This window comes from Austrofundulus limnaeus, unplaced genomic scaffold (assembly GCF_001266775.1).
Source record: "Austrofundulus limnaeus strain Quisiro unplaced genomic scaffold, Austrofundulus_limnaeus-1.0 Scaffold1941, whole genome shotgun sequence".
NCBI classification, from domain to species: Eukaryota; Metazoa; Chordata; class Actinopteri; order Cyprinodontiformes; family Rivulidae; genus Austrofundulus; species Austrofundulus limnaeus.
The window spans coordinates 2-20,166 of record NW_013954343.1 but is presented as its reverse complement, the minus strand read 5'-3'; the positions used below and the strand labels follow the sequence as shown (position 1 = coordinate 20,166).

General features: G+C 42.5%; 1 protein-coding gene across 1 annotated transcript; it reads left to right on the top strand.

The window, feature by feature from the left end:
- Window positions 1-3,057: 3,057 nt before the first annotated feature.
- Window positions 3,058-16,130, top strand: prag1 (PEAK1 related, kinase-activating pseudokinase 1; the record flags this gene model as incomplete). The annotated part of the gene is given in 5 exon segments (XM_014034022.1): window positions 3,058-3,400; window positions 3,486-5,215; window positions 10,846-10,991; window positions 11,774-12,543; window positions 14,912-16,130. Coding segments are annotated over 5 exon segments (4,026 nt in total). The 3' UTR covers window positions 16,025-16,130.
- Between the last annotated feature and the right edge of the window lie 4,035 nt (window positions 16,131-20,165).

Genomic DNA, 20,165 nt, shown 5'->3' with positions numbered 1-20,165 from the left:
CCCCCACCCCACGCGCCCCCTGATTGGGCAGGCGTGACAAAACGCAGCTCGGAATGATGAAGCAATTCAAGCCACTGATGTGACCTGCTTATATCCGACTGTGACGTGGACAAATGGCTGTCCAGTTATCGTGATCAGAATGGAAGGACTGGACTGTTTCTTTCCCAGAGGGAATTCCAACCAATGAAGTTGACATTTCCCTAAAAAAGCGACCACAAAAACTTCACAAGGGCGTGTGTGACTGTGTGTGCTTTGGTTGTTAAACAGGTGAAGGGAGGTCAGCCTGTGCTTTGCTCCTGCAGGTATAGCAGAGTTAAAATAAGACCTTTGCATTTGTTCGATCGTTTAAACCAGCGAGGTCAAAACATCGAGTTAGGGTTATATTTTGGCAAGTCTTTGAGCAAAAAAAAGTTTGGAAATCACTGAGCACTCTAACTCTATGTGTTTCAATGGTAAGAATAAAAGTTACGCTTTTTGACAGTAATGTGAAGAACCCTGCAGTGTTTACCTAATGCTTGTGTTGGGTCAAGGTGACATGAGATTCGTACTGTCTGGTTCAAGTCGCTCAAAACTGTACATTCCACATTCACTCTCAAAACCTGGTACGTCTAGCACCCTACTGAGGTATTCTTCACCGGCCGTCATGGTGAGAGCTTGCTGTGTGGTTGTACCCAAGCTTGTTCCTCCCTGCGTGCCGTTTGACAAGAGGAAGTGAGAAATATTGGACGTCGAGCTTGAGGCTGTGGGGGGAATGTAGACGAAGGGTGCTATCTCTGTTCAAAACGAGCAGGGTCGATCAAGAGGACGTAACTGAAGCTCACCTTGTGGTCAACTGGCCCTCTTGTCTTTTCTCTGTCACCAATTATGAGTGCATCTCTGATCTGTGTGTTTTCGGATGACTCGTGCAGAACAGAGATGTTGGGCAAGCCTCCGCTTCCTCTGTTGTTGCAGGAACGACTTAAACAAACAGTGAGGTAGTGGGTGCTTTCCTGTTCAAATGAGTCAGCCAGAACAAAGAAATCTTTACCAACAGAGAAACTCCTTATGCCTTCTGTAGGATTAGCAAATTGCAAGGTTGTCCCCTGACCTGTCAAGGCTCGGAGCATGTGTTAATGTATTGTTATCCTGTGAATACAAGTTGTTTTTATCCTAAGGTGGTATGCAAATGAAGCATAATTGCGAAACACCTTGTCTGTCAGGAAAGAATTTGTCTGACTTTTTTGCCCTGTCGAGTTTTCTACAGATACTGGGTGAAAAATAATGAGCCAACGCCGGGTGTGAGTCATTGCGGCACCTTGTTGAGGAGCAATTAATGCCATGTAGAGACCACTAAAAGGCACTGCTAGTGGCACGAAAACAAACGATCTCCCTGAAATGTCTTTTCTCGTCTTGCTGTCAGTCCAGTTAAACAGGGCATGACGAGTCCAAGGGAGGGGTGTTTGTGTGTGTGTGTGTGTGTGTGTGTGGGAGGGGGTTCAGGTTTTGTTTGTGAGGGTGGGAGGACACATGTGGAGTGGGAGAGCCCAGTGTGTTTGTGTGGAGAAGGGTGGGGGAGGGAGGTCGTCTCGGGCGCGAGATTCACCCCGGTGCGACTTGCGCCTTTTAGACATTCCTGACATTCCGACCTCCGGGATGTTTGAGGCTCCTTCCGTCTTCTTCTAGCTTGTCGGGGACTCTTTGGAGGGCTTTTATGTTGCTGGGCTCGCTCCGGCGAGCCTTTTGGTTGAACAGAGACCACATGCCCTCTAATTTAGGAGACCATGAGAACATGTCGCACTGCACATATTTGGTTACATTCAAGGATGACCCTTAAGTCCTTATCTGTAGGTGGAAAACACTTGCCTCTCTGAAATTCTGTCTAAGGAGTTGCACTTAGTGCTTTTGGTTTAAATTTAAGAAATCTTGATAATAAAAGACTGAGACTGATAGATTGTTTGCACCCCATCTTATCCCTGATCCAGTCAATCACATGTCTACATTCCTTGGGTATTTAAAGTGTCCATCAAATTTTATGAGCCTCCAAAGAGTTGGAGCTAAACATTTTTAATTTGGAAATACAATCATTTAGAATTAATTACAGTTTTTTATGAGATACATCACATTTTATTTGTTTAAAAAGCATGCAGAGTTCAAAATGAGTAAAAAAAAAAGTTAAACTGATTTTGGTTTAATCTCGTTTTTCCACCTGCCATTATGACTTATTTTAGCTCTTATTTTACACATTTATGACAAAAGCACATTTAGGTCTGTAAAAAGCTAGAAAACATATAACATATTATAATGACAGTAAAATAAAAGAAAAAGTAAACCAGACACAGATAAAGGTTGCACAGTATATCAAAAATTTATCGTAATCACAGTAACAGCCTGTGCAATATGCATATCACCAAAACAGGCATAAACTGCAATAAAAGGTTGCCTCAAATGTTTGCATTTTGTCAATAACATGAAAGCTTGAAGTATTTGACCAACCAAATGGAGCTTTTCACGTTTTGCCAATTGGATTGATATTTTTAGATATCTGGTTAGATAATTTATTTTAAAAAACTGATAGTAAGAGGCACTTTTCAGTTTTTAAAGAATCAAAAAAAAAATTATGGGAACACTGTTAAAGTCATTAGGAAACTGTATTGAATACAGTTTGTTGTTTCACTTCTACAGCAGCTGTGTCTGTTTGCATTTTTTAAATAAAACTGTCATATTGGAATAGAAAGGATGTATTATAATATTTTTTGCTCTGAACCCAGAGCAGAAAGACATCAACACTGCATACTTAAAGTATTCGTTCATTTATTGCAAGTAATATTATCATCACAATGTTAAGCACTGTTATTGTACATTGCAAGTTTTCTTAACCCTAACCCTAACACAGATGATGATGTGATGAACCTTTTGAAGGGGGCGTGTCCAATTTCATAATGTAATATTTTAACCACTACCTTTAATGACTTTGAATTTCAGGCCAAATGGACACTTGAATCATAGTAGTAAGGGTATATTTAACAAATTCTTACTGTCTTTTGTACCTATTTCCTCTCTCTTGTTCTTGTGAGCCAGCCATGAGCGCTCTCCGTCCATCCACCGGATACCTTCACTGCCACCTCTAACCGAACCACATCTTAGCAAACCGAAGATGTCAGCGTGCGGCGATTTTGCAGAACACGTGTGGAAACCAGGCTCTTGCAAGAACTGCTTCCACCCGCTCAGCGCGCACAAGTCCGTCGGCACCCCGGATGGCAGCGTGTCAGCCGCTTGTTTGAAGAGCAACGCGGGAGGCGATGAAGAAGCTGGCTTGACGACGTCACCTTCGCCGTACAGCAAGCCAACCATCGCTGTCAAGCCCACTATGATGAGCCTTGAAACCAGTGAGCCAAAAGACATAAACATGAACATAGAGCAGGTGAGTTTCTAACGTGTTCATTTTCTGTATTGAAGCTTGTGTCAGATTACGTTTTTTTAAATTAAAGCCTTGTTTTTATTTGCAGCAGGATAATGCAAAAAGCCCATCTGAACGGATGGGCTTGAAGAAGCTTCTAAACATGTCACCGCTTTACATTGACAATAATGGCTGCAACAAGGCCCGCAGAAATGCAGCACTTCAAAGTCCTGAAGGCAAGACTGACTACAACAACTGCCTGTCTTTGTCCCCCCTCTCCTTGTCCCCCAATATTATGCCTAAAGACTCCATGATCATCAGCAATATTTTGATCGGCCAAGAGGAAAGTAGAGGTTCTCAGAATTTAAAGAAAAATGCTAACGAGGACTCCTGCTGGCAGCGTAATAATATGTCTACTAATGGGAACAGAAGCGCTCATAAAGGAAGTGGTGTGACAAATTTTAAGGAGTCTCGTGAGGCAGCTGAAGAGCTTCCTTTGTCAGTGGATATTGTCCCATCAGATCACGCCACAATTCATTGCAATGGTTTAAGCTGTGGTCATGTCACACCATCCGGATCTTCTGTTTCACATATGTCAGCCTCAAGTGTGGATTTTACTAATCAATGTAGCCCGACGTCCCTGAACTCTGGTGCTGTCCTGTCCAAAGAGAGCAGCCTATCGGATTCCCTTTCTTCATATCGTAGCAGTACAGGTTCTCTTCCTGGGCCTGATGGGTCAGTAGGAAGACAGGGCCCCCAAAGCCCACAGACTAGTTTAGAGTCAACGTCCACCTCTCCCATTGTACGAGAAAATTCGGAGCCAATATATGCTGAAAGCACCAAGAAAAAGTCTAAGCCAGGAAATGGACTACAAAGCCAACCGGAGTCCCCAAATCAGCCCAAGCAGTCTCAGTGCTCTGAGTCCGAACAATCCGGAGAGAGTCAGCGGGCCACCATCACTGTAATGGCTGCTCACACAGAGGAAAACAACAGAACTTTCTACCTGAGCAGCCCAGATTCTGGTGTCAGCACCCAGTGCAACTTCAGCCCCCCAGCGTGCAAAAATCCCAGTAGCCCGGCGTTTCGTTGGCCCAGCCCAAGCCGCAGCGCACCATGTCTAAGCCGAGAAGCCTCACTGCCGTCCAGTGTCTACCCCAAGCCCCAGTCTAGTCCGCCTATTCCTCCGAAGAGAAACTCTCGCTCTCTCAAACTGGGTACCTCCAGCCTCTCGCCATCTCTGTCGTCTCCGGTCCCTCTTCCAGAATTCCCCAAACTAGGTGCATCTAGCCTCCCAGCATCCATGTCGTCCCCTGTCCCGCTCCCCGAACTCCCCGTCTTTTTCCTCGTCTCATCGAGAGAGGGCCAATTCAGTGTTCCCTCCGACGACCAGAGTGCATCCTCTGACCGCTCCCACAAGCCCCACCACCACAGCTCCAACTGGAACTGTTGCATCGAGGAAGAAGAGGAGGAGGAAGAGAGAGAGCGGAAAGGGACAGAGAAGAGGAAGAACAAGCAGCTAGCTGCCAGCCCGGGTACAACCTCCATGGTGACAGGCCTGGTCAATGGTGCTGCTGTCTGGAAGGAGGCCAGTGACTGTAATGCCCACAGCAGCCCCACTCTGATGACACAGCCAGGCACAGCCCCCCCAGCTGGCCCCAACAATGGTTCCTGTCAGGGGGAAACTAAGGGCACCGGCACAGAGGAGGAGGGCAAGCATAACGAGAGCATGCCGGCCAAGCAAGCGTTACCCGGCTGCTCGTCAGAGCTGCTGGCCACAGGGAAAGAGGCTGCCAAAAATGACCCCAATCCTCCACCTCCCCCACCTAAGAAACTGCACAGGTAAGAACAAAAAACCCTTGTCTTTATCAGTTAACCCATCAAACCCAGCAGACTAACAAATCCTCTCAATGAGTAGATACTGAGAAATTCTCCAATTATTGAGAGTTTATCATGTTAACAGGGGGCATCAATTTTAAATGCACTTACAGAATTTTTATTTTTTATTTTTACATTTCTCAATCTCTTGGACTAGGAAGCAGTACAAACACTCTTAATGCATAACAACAGCAAAAATACACCAGAGATCCTAACAGAAGAGAGTCTAAATGATCTTTTACAGTCAGGCAGCAGCGTAAAATCAAGTGGCATGGATAGTTAAACACACCTTTGGGTTTTACTCTCCGGGCTGACTGTATAAAATAGTGCCCCTGTAATCTATGGTATGCTGACTGTGACTACATATTCATGCACTTTACTGCAGCCATCTCCCTGTGAGTCTTACAGTGCCTTCTCCTTTCATAGCATCATTATTCAGCCTTGAATCGGCCTCCATTCTAACGCCTTGTGATCATTCAAACCGTTGGGGGGGGGGGGGGTCTCAATGCAGGCCTTGTTCTGTTTGTGCTTTCACTGTGACTTCCTCAGTTTTAGTTAATGCACAGATAATCTACTGCTGTGTCATGTTGCTGTGAAGTGTTTTGTCTCCCGCACGATAGCAGTAATTATAAAAAAAAACTGTTCTTTTTGATGATATTAGAATTTTTAAATGAATCAATTCATTTTTAATGTGTTTCCTCGTCTCCGTGAGGAAGATATTTACCATAAGTGCACATTGTTGAAGTCCGCATTTTCATGCTAACCCTTATTTTCTTTTATTATGGGTGTTTAATTTAGCTTTAAACTGAGTCACCTTGAGGCTAGAAATACATCCAGCTGTCTGAGGTAGAAGCAGAAAACGAGAAGTGGGGCTGTGTTGCAGTTAGTGGAGCGTTAAACGACGCCTCCATTAAAATAAACGTTTTTTTCCTTGATGGGGACATTAAGGATGAGGCATGACTCACCTTTGCAACTTCCTTTTTGTTTAGACACACTCAACAAATCCTAATTTGGACCACCTCCCACTGTCAAAAATGCAGATTGCTGCTGGCTGCTGATTACTTGATCATGTCTTAAGGGCCCTTATGTTTGTGCTAATTCTAGGAGAGCAACGTCTCCTGTTATGACATAGCCAACATTCTGCTCTGATAAAAATACCTTGCTGAGACACATGTGGGAAACCCTGTTCAAGCCAGCTAGCAGCAGTTTTCCAAATTTCAGCCAGTTTAGTTTAATGTTCCTGGATTCTGATGCAGCACTTGAGACAAAAATACTGCAGGGCATTGAAATCTTCGCCTGCAAATCTATTACAACTTTCCTTTTTAATTGGAAATGATTCGAAATTGGACTCTTATTTGCTCATTGAATGGGAAGCAAATAAAAAAAATGTAGACACATGCTGTCCTGCGAGGCAGTATTTTGATCCTGTGCATCATTTAAAAGCCAGATGGTCTGAAAAATCTCCCTCGTGAAGCCTTTGATAAGACTTGCATTTGATTTTCTTTGCACTTTTTCCTACTGGGTGTAACAGGTCAACCACTGTGCCATGTCAGGTCACGCTAAGAGGGGGCGTGTCTGTGTTTGTACCTGTGAATTCGTCACGAATGAGTGGGCGCTGAAGCTCCCGTCTTAACAAGGAAGGCGTGTCAACTGGTCACTGGCCGCTGCCAAAAGGAGGGGCTTAGGAGAACAGATTGTTGCTCCTGGCAACTCCCAAACAGCCCCAGCCTGGCTATCAGTTGCCACCAATAGAAGTAGAATTTATAGATCAGCTATGTGGAATCAGGTCCAGTGAGTTTGACTTGGGTTTCAGTTGCTTTCCGCTCTGTAAACTTGTGTTCGGTGGCGCCCGCCCCTCCCACTGCCAAGCCACGGTTTCACAGATAGCATCTCATTGATGCCGGGCAGACAGAAAGGTTGCTCTAAAGTCAGCTGCTGGTTCAATGACTTAACAGCTAAATATGAGAGTTTTAGTCCACGCACCCTGATGGAGGCTGTTGCTTTTCTCGAGGAGACACTTTAAATATACTCGTGACTCGTGTGGAAGCAGGGTTGTGTTACTACACATGACAGGGCTTTAGAAAGCCACCGGTCTGATCCTGGGGCATTTTGTGTACCCACCGGCCTGAAAAGGACCTCTGCAGCATGAGGTAGGCACCTGACGGCTACTTTTTTTTTTACCAAGTGTGTCTTAGTTAGGCACGGATATTGCTGAGTACGTTCAAATACTAGCAGACGACAGATCGTGCTAAACCACTTTTTATTTAAGGTAAGAAGAGGTTTCTGCATTTTCACACCTTTTTTTCCCAGAAACTTAAACCGAGTTGTGGCTTTCTATGTGCCGAACTTATTTTCATTATTGTTCTTTCACAGCCTGCATCTGTTATTTTAGTGGGTTCTAATTAAAAGGTGTGAAGTTTGAGAACACGAGAAGCCAAAAAGGGATTTTTGTTGCTTGGTTAGGTTCAGCAAAATTAAATTTGCAGAAGGCTTTTTTATTTTTGCATTTAAATGAAAGCGGGCTGCAGTGAAGAAAGAGACGACTGACTGAGTCGACGATAACGAGGCAGAACTGGAGCCGTTAACGAAAGATAACAAGGTTTTGTGTCAAACATTAATGGATCTTTGGCTTATATGACTGTATGGTCATAGCAACTATCCTACAATCGGGGTAAAGTAACAATTGTTGTCTTTTTTTCACACATCAGAGTTGCACAACTAGGAGGATGAACTAATCTAAAACAGCGGAGATGCAATAAACTCTACTTTTGTGAGTTGTGTGTAAGGAACGGTGCAGATCGGACGTGTTGTCCAGTGTGATTACATCACTGTTTCATTCAGTGCCTTTTTGACTCAAAACTTCGAATTGTATGCATCTTGTAAGTTTGTTGCGTGGCTGTTGAGGCAGATTGCATCATTGTGTTCAAGTGTACGTCCACCTTCTGTACAGTTCATGACAAACTGAGCAACATGTGAGTCACCTCGTCCAACCAGCTTAAAACAGGAGTTAAAGATTGTTGCTGAAATACAAGAAAAAACCACATGAACCTTTGCACACCTTCAAAGCATAAGACACATGCATCTTAGGTTGGTTTTATATATTTACCACAGGGTGTCTTCTCTGAAAAAAAAGAGTCAGGAAGTGAAAGCAGGTGTACACAACAACAAAAGCAGCAGCAGTGGCTCAGTTCGTGTCGCGCTCAACTCTGCTGCACTTCTGTCTGTGCCCAGTCAGATGTAACTCCAGTCAGGTTGCTTTTTAAAGCTCAGCCAGTTCCGGTTGCACGGCTTTATTAAAACCCCATCAGGATAGCGTGTGTGTCAACAGATCGAGGGTGTCGCTGACCGTAACATTAGCAGTTTACTTTTTTTTATACCTGGGTTACAGTCATAGACGGGGTGGTGCATAACTTGCCTGACAAGTTTACCGGGGGCCAGTTGTGGTGTTGCTTGTCTGCAATCACTGAGATTACATCTACATAGAGGAAATAGTCAGGATGTTTTGGCTAAGACTGAGCATTCCAACCATGGGAAAAACATTGCTTGATTTCTCTCATTTTTTTGCATTACCTTAGAAAACCCATTCATTCATGCACATGTTCCCATCTCCTAGAAAGGGCCATCTTTTCACTCAAACCAGATAGTTGTGTAGAACTCAACACTCTTAAGCTTATAATCCCTGCACCCATTCACCATTTGTTCCGTGCGCCACCACTTCCTCTTTCTTTCATCACGGATGTTTTTTTTTTGTCTGCGAGACGATAGCAGATCCCTTTAGTCAACCGCCTGCAGAGAATACCCTTACCCTTCGTCTTCCCTCCTCAAACTCCTCTCCATCTCCTTCCTCGTCTGTTTTGTTCTCCTGATTTACAGTGGAACTGAAGTCGAGGGGGCAGCGGATAAATTGGCGCAGGAGTCTTTCTGAGATGGAAGAGAGGAGCGAGTGATGAAGGGGAGGAACGGGACCTTGCTCGCCCGAGTCATTAACGTGTATAATGAGACGGGTGAATGGCTGTCACTCAGCCTAATTGGTCACCTTGATGGGAGCTCACGTCCAATTTTCTGCGGAACTGCAAGCAGCTATCATGAGAGGAAAAAGGGCAAAGCTTCTTCTTTTCACAGGAAAAGAATAGAAAACTGTGTCATGTCAACACACTTATGTATATATACAGTGTATACTCTGCACAAAAAGTAAGGAAATTTGTTTGGGTAGATTATTTCTTTGTCGTAACATTAGTTCTTGGCTATAAATCTTGTGATTGGCAGCAACTCATGGTACCAGAAGCTCAAAACAAGAGTCAGTAACAATAACAGAATTAGCTGTTTGGCAGAGAACATTTGGCTTTTTTTTCATATATGCAACCCACATACTCAGGTCTACTGCTCATCCCACAAGTGCATGTTCCTTACAAATGTGGCACCATTTAAAAGGGAAATTAACGGGCTTTTCAACATTATAAGATTTATTGCCCAAAAGCATTGTTACAACAAGGAAGTAACCTACCAAACACATTTCTGTACTTTTTTCTGCTAAGTTTTTTCTTCTGTATATAGTTCAGGCTGTGCTGCACAAAATACTTAATATTCAATGTTGCCTAAGTGTTAATGTATGTAATAAGTTATTATTTTCAAGAGTTATGCATTCATGCTCTACATGTCAATAATATCCCTGGCCAATCAGAAGGACTCTCCCTGCCCATGATGTCCACCTCTGATTTAACAGACAGTGGTAGAAAACGGTGTTATCATAACAAAAACAGAAGCAAAGAGTGATAAAAATGTGAGTTTATCACAAATGATATTGTAATTGTCATTTTCAACAATAATATTGCATTTACATGTTTACCATCGTGCAGCCTTGCTTTGTCTGTGGTCTTTGGTTGACATAAACTGCAAAGCGTCTCCTAAAATTTAGATATGTTTTTTGTTATTCTGAAAAAGCTCACGAAATCTTTCCGTTCATCCTTTGCCATATGAATAATGCACACATCATTTTCTGTGTATTTCTGAGAAGCCCTATTTTTAAAAATATGTGGCTTCTTTTCCCTTCTTGAGCCTTCAATTACATACAGAAATGAGAAAAACTGAAGTACTTCTGCTGAATTGTGGACTGTATGGACATCCATTAGTCCACCATGTTACCACTGTTTGTGGCCACCGCGGTCAGAGTTCAGCAGAAGTCCCACAGTCCCACTTAAAGGTCAGATATGACTGCTTATGTGCTCAAGCTTGCACCCGTTTTGCTAAGATTTGTTTCCAGAGGATCCTGTTTGCTGCTGCACTAAATCAACTCAGAATGAAGAAGTCCGCTTCTCTAAGAGGAAACGATCTATCCTGGCAGCACTTTCTTTGGCATTCAAAACAACACAATGTACTCTCTTCCCTCCGTGTGTCAGTAACAGTGCAAATAAATTAAAAAGAAAAATAAGGAAGTGGACCAGTTCCACTTTTACCAACAGTTCCAAACGTTTGTATCGTTCGTTAGATCAAAATTAGAGTCGAACTGCTTCAGGACGCTGTGGTTGGACAAAAACAGATTTGTTTAGCTATTTTTACATACATAGATGTATTTATTTTATTTCTTTTTTTAACAGAGTGAGCAGTAAGATGAGTGGCAGTAGCGTGGAGCTGAACTGCTGCAGACAACAAGGCTCAGTAGAAAGTCATACATCGTCCCTACAGAGCCTGGGCAGCACCAGCCTACCGACGGCCTCCACCGACAACCTGGCAGCTGACTTCGGTAGGTCCCCCTCAACAACACAACATATCCAGTTAGAAAGGAGTTTACTCCAAGACAACATGCATGTTAAATCCAGAGCATCATCTAATGTGTAGGCATTGTCATTTTCTTTTCCCACATTTTACTCAAAATAATAGAAATCCTGCAAGGTTAGAGCTGCAAGCTTATCTCTCCTCTTTCCTACTCGTGTTTTGTTATGACTCCCGAAGTCTCCGATCTGGAGACATGCCTCGGTGTGAACGACATCTGTCCTTGGGGTATCGTTTTTAAACTTCAGTGGCGCTCAGACGCTTGTAATTGCTGCAACTTCCTGGGCAATGTTGTTTGAAGAGATAATTATGGACTCTGATAATAAGGGAAAAAGGGCTTGGCTACATCCCTTTTTTCCCTTCAGAGTCTTCTTACTGTGAAAGTAGTTATTGAAGACTGCAGCACACAATTATCTCAGTGTATGTCTCGTTAATTGTAAAGTCGAGTTCCATCTTTAAGGCTTAAATTGAAAAAATGGATCTTAATTGGTTGGAAGATGTTTTGAGTGCCGGTTTGAACTCAGGAGTGTGGAAATTTCCAACTTTTTGGGGAAACAAGGTTTCACATTATGACCGAGCAAAGACAGAAGGAGTGTAGGGGAAATTTAATTTGGTGAGAACTTACAATTTTAGAAATTTTTACTTGCAATGATTCAGAAAAAAAAAAGAATAAATAAAATAAAATCTTGCAGTTTTTGATTCAAACTTGCGTCCGAAACAATGCAAACTAAGATGCTTTTTCTTCCTTTTTAGGTTCTCGGGATGCAGCGCGGATGTCTTGTTCTTCACCTTTTTCCAGAACTCCCATTGGATCAGCTCCTGGTTCCCCTCTCCCACCCTCTCTCAACAGTTTGGGGAACCAACCGCCTCCTCTTCCAGAGAAGAAGATGGTCAACCGCACGGTGTCGGCTCCGGAAAATGCAAACGGAAAACCCTTTGTCCGGGCCTACCCGCGCCTCCCGTTTGCCGCCTCCGAAAGCAACGTGTGTCGCTCGGCCGAGACCAGCTCCCGCACCAGTTTACCGCCCAGCCCCGTCGACCCGCGGCCCGTTTTCTCCTCCAACGAGTCCCTGGAGCGCTGTCACACCCCACTGGGCCGACCCTCCAGGTCTCGGACGCTGGACGAGCCGCTCAAGACTCCTCAAAGCCGTCTCGGCGTGCACTGCCGAACCAGCATCACCGTCGCCTCTTCGCCTCAGCTCAGCGCCCCCTTCTCTGCCTCGGAGCCGGGGTCGGCGCCGAATCTGGGCTCCAGCCTGCAGCTCCAAACCCTCCTCAGTAACATTGACAGTAGAGAAGGGGTATACTCCAAACTGGGCGGCCTGTACGCCGAGTCCCTGAGACGCTTGGCTTTGAAATGCGAGGACCACTTCACCCGCTCCCAGAAGAATTCCCTGAGGTTTGACGAGAGCAACTGGTCTCTGTTCAGGCTCACGTCCAACAAGCCCAGCTGCAACGCAGGAGATGCTGTTTACTACTCTGCTGCCTGCGCCTTGGACCCCAGCAACTCCTACGCTGTGAAGGTAATCTCCTAATACTGAGCATTAATTAGAAGTAAATATTGAATTAATTGCTTCTCAAGTGACAGGTGTATAAGTGGTGTTTTTTTACAGTGCAACCAAACTTTTAATGAAATGAAGAGATCTCAAAGAAAACAGTGGATCGGTTTATTTTTGTTAAAATAGTCCAGAATATAATCTCCAACAGCACTGCTTATGTTTTTTAAGCAGTTGTGATTTTGGGAATGGATTTCTGTGAAAAGGTTAGGAATAAATATATTTTTCTCATTTTTTTGTCTCAAATTTTAGAATATCTTATGTAAAAATATATATATTTTACAACTCTCTACTACCATCAGCTTCACATTACACTGATTTTATCCACCAAAGTGCTACAGCTAGCTGCTTCTAGCCATTTTTTTGTTTGTTTGCACATCCCTATAAAAATCTATGTAGCTATATAATGTAAAATTGATGGCAGCATGAAGTTTTACAAACAACTTTCACATGAAATCCTTTCATATCTTTGTGCTCAAAGTTGTTTTAAAATGGCAGCAATCTGTTTTGGTCTTGGCCTAGCTTCAACAAGCCGTTAGCTTGTCAAAACATTCAGGAAGAGGCTTTATTACTCCAAACTGAGGTTGTTCTAAAAGCTATCCACAGCAGGTAAGATATTGACTGTTAATAATTTTTTAACCTATGAGTGCTGCTTTAAAATGTTAAACACACTATTGGATGCATGTTAGGACAGTGAATATTAAACTATAAGCAGGAAATTGAAAAATTCCAGATCGATGACTTGAGTCTATTTTAATACACATATATGTCTGTTTATATGATTGATGACTTCAGTAGCTCAGAGGTCATTCAGTGTTAAAAACTATTAATTAATCGTTAAATTTTGAATAAGTTCAAAAACAACTGTAGTTTTCCTAAAGCTTTGCCAGTTTAAAGACAAAAGTGAAATGGATAAAGGGCATCTTGTTTGTTCCTGGGCTGCAGATGGGATGGTCCCACTGCAGCACCAGCTTTCAGGGTGCGCAGTGTAAACAAGCCGTCCACACGGAGGGCGTGGATTCAGTCGCACTGATCTTTGTGCTCCAGTCATTATTGCATCTACAAAGGCTTGGCTGTTTGGACCGTGTTTGTGTTACGACACAGACTGTTGCTTAATATTTCCAGACCCGATTAATCTTGACATTCCAGGAAGGATTTACAGCCGGACCAACCTCTGTTGTCAAGGCCGACACACACATAGACGCACACACATACACAAACACTGCAGTCTGAGGGTATCCTTCACAAATGATAATGAGACATGATCTGCCGTCAGTATTGGCTGGTATTACTAATTTTATTGATTTCTTTTTTCCAGTCAAGCTTCAAGGGCTTTTCGACTCAAATTAGGCTTTAATCTTGTTAATCCGATAGAAGTGAATGAAAGTCAAATCACAACGTACAATGACAACATTTGTGACCCTTCATATCAAAATGAGGATTAAGTCAAATTTGTTCAAAATGACCTAATTACATTTTCAGATTCTTGGCTTTAAAAGCTACATTTTGATACCTGGATCATTCTGATATAATTAAATCCATATATATGACTTAATTTGTCTTGTTGGTTACAATAATACATAAATATTTGGTCTGAAACCTAATTTTATGTCCTTTTAATGAGGAATTTTTGATGTTCTTATAAAGAGGAAACCTCAAATTATATTTGAATATTGATATTTCCCAGCTAAAAATAAACAAAACTTTGCTAGCTCACAGGGAAAACCTCAAAATTTAAGGCGCTTTTCCTCAAAATCATTTTTTTGTTGTTGCTGCTGCTCAAAAAAGTGCTTCAAAATTTTGTTTTATAATTATATTTCAGGCAGTTCATTGAAATGATACATTGATAAGGCTTTTATTCATTATATTTTGAAAAAAATGCAATTTTTGTTAACATTTTAGTCAAAACACTATATTTGCCTATTTCTCCTTATACCACTTTTGGACTTAATCCTCGTTTCGATGTGTTGGGTCACATTTTGGGTGTGTTTGAATGACAGATATAAAAGGGGTGTGGTTAATCCACGCTTACTGTATTTATTCATGTATAATACTAGAAAATTAACCCTAAAATCATCCATAAAGTGTGTGTGTGTGTGTGTGTGTGTGTGTGTGGGGGGGGGGGGTGTTAGATTTTTAATGCTTTTTAAGCTCAAAAAATGATGATGATATACATGAATAAATACGGTAATTCAGAGATTGAATGAAAGGCCTCACATTCATTGAAGTAATGCTTCCTGTCATGTCAGTTTTAAACTCCAGTTAGGGGGATTCGTCCATTATCTTGAATAAACTGACTTGTCTCCTTCTGTCCATCGTCTGCTTTCTTCTCTAGATCTGTAAGAGTCCGTCCGTTGAGTCCAAGCAGGGTCATGTGTACGGCCTGTCAGTGCAGCAGAGTATCCCTCCTCACTTTAATCTCCAGCAGGACTGTGGTCACTTCCTGGCCTGCGTTCCTCAGAGCATGCTCCCTTCAGACGAAGCCTCTCTGCCCTCTGCTTCACCCGCATCTGTCCAGCAGGTGGACCAGGAGAGGGTGGTGGTCATCACTCCCGAGATCCCTCGCCAGACCGCCGCCGACTTTGTCCGGGAGTGGGAGCCGGTCCACGAGACTCAGCCGGAGGTGTACGAGCGCCGCGTGTGCTTCCTCCTGCTGCAGCTCTGCGACGGCCTGCAGCACCTGAAGGAGCACGGGGTCACGCACCGCGACCTGTGCCTCGAGAACCTGCTGCTGGTGCCTCACCGGCAGAGGCTCCGGCAGCAGAGCAGCGCTGAGGGCGGCGCCGCCTCCGCGGACGCCCAGCGCCACCTCCCCCGCCTCCTCGTCAGCAACTTCGCCAAGGCCAAGCGGCGCTCCCCGGAGGACACCGCATCGACGAGCGGTGACCCCCGGGTCAAGCGCGACCACGCCAGGCTGGCGCCCGAGATCGTCTCGGCGGCCCAGTACCGCAAGTTCGACGAGTTCCAGACGGGCATCTTGATCTACGAGCTGCTCCACCAGCCCAACCCGTTCGAGGTGAGCCCGGCGCTGAGGGAACAGGACTACCACTCCGAGGACCTGCCCCCGGTCCCCTCCCTCTCCCTTTACTCCTCGGGCCTCCAGAAGCTCGCCCGGCTCCTCCTCCAGCCCGACCCCATCAAACGCATCCACATCCAGGAGGCCAAGCGCATACTGCAGAGTCTGCTTTGGGGCCCCCGGAGGGAGCTGATGGACCAGCAGCGGGAGAGACACGGGAAAGGAGGAGGCCTCGCGGACAGCTCGCGAAACGAGAGCCTCCTCAACTGGCTGGACGTGAAACGAGCCCTGCTGATGATGAAGTTCGCCGAGCGCTCGCTGGAGCCGGAGAGGAACGCCGAGCTGGAGGACTGGCTGTGCTGTCAGTACTTCTCATCAGCTCACCCTCTGTCTCTCTGCCACACCGCAGAACTGCTCTACGCACTGAAGTGACTGTGAGGCTTCAAAATAATGTGTGCAAACTCACGAGTGTGTGTGTGTGTGTACGTGCACCCGCTTTGGATGTTATCATCCATTAAATGGACGTTATTAGCCGTTATCAGTCCRATWGAATGGCTTCAGACTGTCAGCTGGTTAATATGAGGCATAAAACCACTAAGGTTAATTTTAGAGAAAATGACATGGGCTACGATAAAATAGACCGGACTCCGGCGGTAGCAGATTGTTGCATTCCAACGTATATGGCACTGGTAACCCTCTAGGGGGCACTGTCGGGACAGTCTGAAGCCATTCAATGGGACTGATAACCACTAATAACGTCCATTTAATGGACTGATTACATCCGAACCGGCTGGTGTGTGTTGGTTATTTTCAAAGTGATGTTCTGTCCAAGAAATATAGTTAGTATCTTATCGCCCATGACATCAGTCATAGAGCATGGTGTACGGAGAAAAGGGCCAAACAAGAACCTATTTCATGTTGTTTTTAAGACTAATGATTCGACAAAACATCACTTCAAAAATAACCAGACCATCCTTTTAATGTTTTGACACTCTGGGCCGGTCCAGATGCTGCGATCCTCTGGAGGAACTGTGAAACCTGCTGTTGTTATTTCTGCATGCATGAGAGCCATTCATCCATCAAACCATCCATCCAGTCTTTCACACAAACAGGATCCCCTTTTTGGACAGGAAAAATACGATAAAGGAAAAAAATTGCAATAAATTGAAACAAAATCATAAAACTCACATATAAGAACTGTTTTGTAGCAGCGACACTGAGGGGAAAAAATGTAATACACTTACCAAAGTTTATTGTTTTACACTGTATTTTGTGACACTGAGGAAGCCTAATGACATTATTCCACCCAGTAATGCTTTGTTTAAACGTGCTGCTAACTCTGTCCAACTAACTGAGAATACATCTGTAGACCTGAGCTGTTGCATCTTTTCTCTCATATGTTGAGTCATAAGCACATACTGTGAAAGCAACCCAAATTTGTTTGTATTGTTTTTTATCTTCAGCCAAATTTGGAGAATGTCTTTTTTTCGTTGGTTTCAATTCACTGGCCGAAACGATCAAAGCGGTTCAGATTTTTATTTTTAAAAAAGGCATTTTAAAGTGTTTTCCCCTGATCTGCCATTTTTAACCGTGTCGCCATTTGTCGCAGTGCCTTTTGTTCTTTGTATTGCGTTACATTGACTCAAAGTGTAAATACGTCGGATCATTGTGTCCTTTTGTGAAACTGGCCTTTCACACAATGTTTCAGTAAAATTTTGTTTTTCTTGTACAGCGATTTTTGTAGATGATAATCACAAACATGAGCCCAAGCAGGTCTTTTAAGAACAAAAACAAAAACAAAAAAAAAAACTAAAAAAAAGCCATGAATATGAGCTTCAGTTATTTATGAGGTTGTTTGTTTTCTTGTAGTTGTCACTGGACTTTCTTTTCTTTCATTCTTTTTTTAAGTCTCAAACAAAAACATGTCCAACTAAATGTGTTTGTTCATGACATTTTCTAACGATTGAGAGAAGAAAACCATGGTCTGAACTAAAGAGTAACCAATTTTAAACTATTTTTTGTGCCTCTTTTTATTTATGTCTACCAATAAACTGTGCATATATTTTGTCACGGTAAAATGTGGTGGCTGTTTGTTTTTTCTTTGTCCGGTAACGAGAATCATTATTAACTGATGGGTTTATGATGTAAAGTTTCATTAAAATCTGTCTGGTAATTATGAGATATTTTACTAACAGGCACAGTGTTGACTAATACTTAAAAGCAAAGCTTTAAGCAAGGATCTTATGTGATATGTAAACAATAAAAGTCTAATTTAAAGATGACTCTTAGCTGTTATCCAACTAAATTTTAGTTCAATATTTTTAAAATTAACTGATTTATAGTCAATTTTGCATTTGCTAAAAATGTTTAGTTCTAACTGCTGGTTTGTGAAATATAACAGACACAAAAATGGACCTTTCAGGTTCTGGCAGCAGGTTGAGTTTTGTTCAAATAAATTGCTTTATTTAATAAATATGTTGCCTTCAGGCCCAGGCTCCTCTTGCAAAAGAGATCTGTGATCTCAATGGGATTTGTTTGGTTAAATTAAATAAAGGTTAATAAATAAATAATTCAAATGTTCACTTCACTTAACCATAAAACAAGAATCAGAAACTGTCTGTAAAAGTAAGAAGTATTTTAAAACTAAAAATATAAAGTGAATTTGAACATTTAATATGTTTTTGCACTTTAGAATCAAAAAGACTGCTTCCATGTTAACATGAAAACCTATATAGTTTATACCCAATTTAATCTAACTTCTTTGTATATATTATTTTTTATATATATATTGAACTCACTATACTGTATTTCTTTTCAGCAACTTGTGCTAAAGGCATTCCAAAAATTCCTGTTTTTGACAAAAAAAAAATATAAATAAATAAAATCATTGTAAGGCTGGAAATTGGATTATTGGGAGTGGTCAACAAACCACTAACATGATGTAATCCAGGGGTTCTCAAGCCATTTGGGTCTGGGGACCCCCTGACAAGGGTGAAAAAATTCCAGGGACCCCCTTATGCTGTTTTAAAAGATAATTTATTGTCATTATAACCCCTAAATGCCATGGGATTATTGAAATTTAGTGAAATGTTTCGAGGACCCCCGCCCCAAGATCGCACCCCTGGTGGTCCTGGGACCCCATGCAAACAAACTGACACAAAAACTGCTAAAGTTAGCCTTTTCTGTTGTGGGTGTAAAAAACAACAACAACAACAAAAATATATTGTTAGTTTTGGTGAAAGCTTCAAAGAGCTGCAGGTTGCTGAACCTGAACCAGGTTGAGGAGCATACCTGCCAACATCAAGTCTATATAAGCTGACACTGGGACTACACCAGACACTTGAATAAAATGAAAACTTGTCAAGCATTTACATTGTTCAGATCATCCATTTTTCTTACAAACCAGTATGCCTTTTTGGCCCGCAGTTTTGTGTTATTTCAACACCTCACATTTCAAAACCTTCAGCTCCTTCAGGACACTCAGACTATGACTTTTCAGATTTTTCAGCTATTTATATTTGTTGACCATTTTTTTCTCAGTGAAAATGATTAGAGCTCCCTTCAACATCATTCAAACCCTTTGAAATGTTCATAAACCTGCACTTTTTTCTCTGGTTCAGCTTCTTTGTGCTAATTTCAGCCTTCTTCGGCTTCTTGTTTTTGCAAATTTTAGCATTTTTTTCCTGCTATTTCAGCTGTCATTCAGCTCCTTCTGCGAACTGAACTTTTTGCGCTTTGTTCTGCTTTTTTATGCTAATTAAAGCTGTTTTTTTTATTTTAAGCTACTTTTTTAGCTGATTTCAGCTAATTTTAATTTTTTTTAATTAAATTCATCCATTATGATAAATTCAGCTTCTTACTACTCAACAAACGAGCTCTTTCTGCTTCTTTTGTGCTGATTTCAGCTTGTTCAGCTATTTTTTTAGCTATGTTCAGCTGGTTTAGTTTTTTAGGCGTTTTTATCTCAAATTGCAACTTTTTAACTCTCCTTACCATCTGTCTGCTAAATCCATCGTTTCTGCTATTTTTAGCTACATTTTCTGCTCTGTTCAGCTGTCTTCATACGCTTCTATTAATTTAGTTTTCACGTATTTTAATTTTTCCTACTTTCAGCAGAGGGCAGCTCTTCAAATTGCTCTCAGTTTTGCTTTTAAATATGTTTAGCTTCATCTGCACTTTTCAGCAAAAGTCTTTCAGGAAATGTTAATTCTCCAGTTAGTAAAAGCAACGATGATCACCACAGGTAAATAAATGACAGAAAATGAATTTCACATTTATTCTCTTCATAATAAACACTTCATGCTGATGACAGATTTCATTTACAAGCAAAAGCTAATGAATTGAGTGTAAACTAAGAACCTCAGAAATTAGTGGAAATGTTTGCGTCTGTGAAAGTCAAAGCCCCACCAGCACCACCACCACCAGCACCACCAGCACCACCAGCACCACCAGCACCCCACCCACACAACAGGTTGGTCATGTCATGGAATCTCAATTCAGAGTTTAGAAGCCTCAGGCCAAAACACAGTCTCCCACCCCAATCCCTCCCCCCACACGCTGGTGCTCCTGAAAC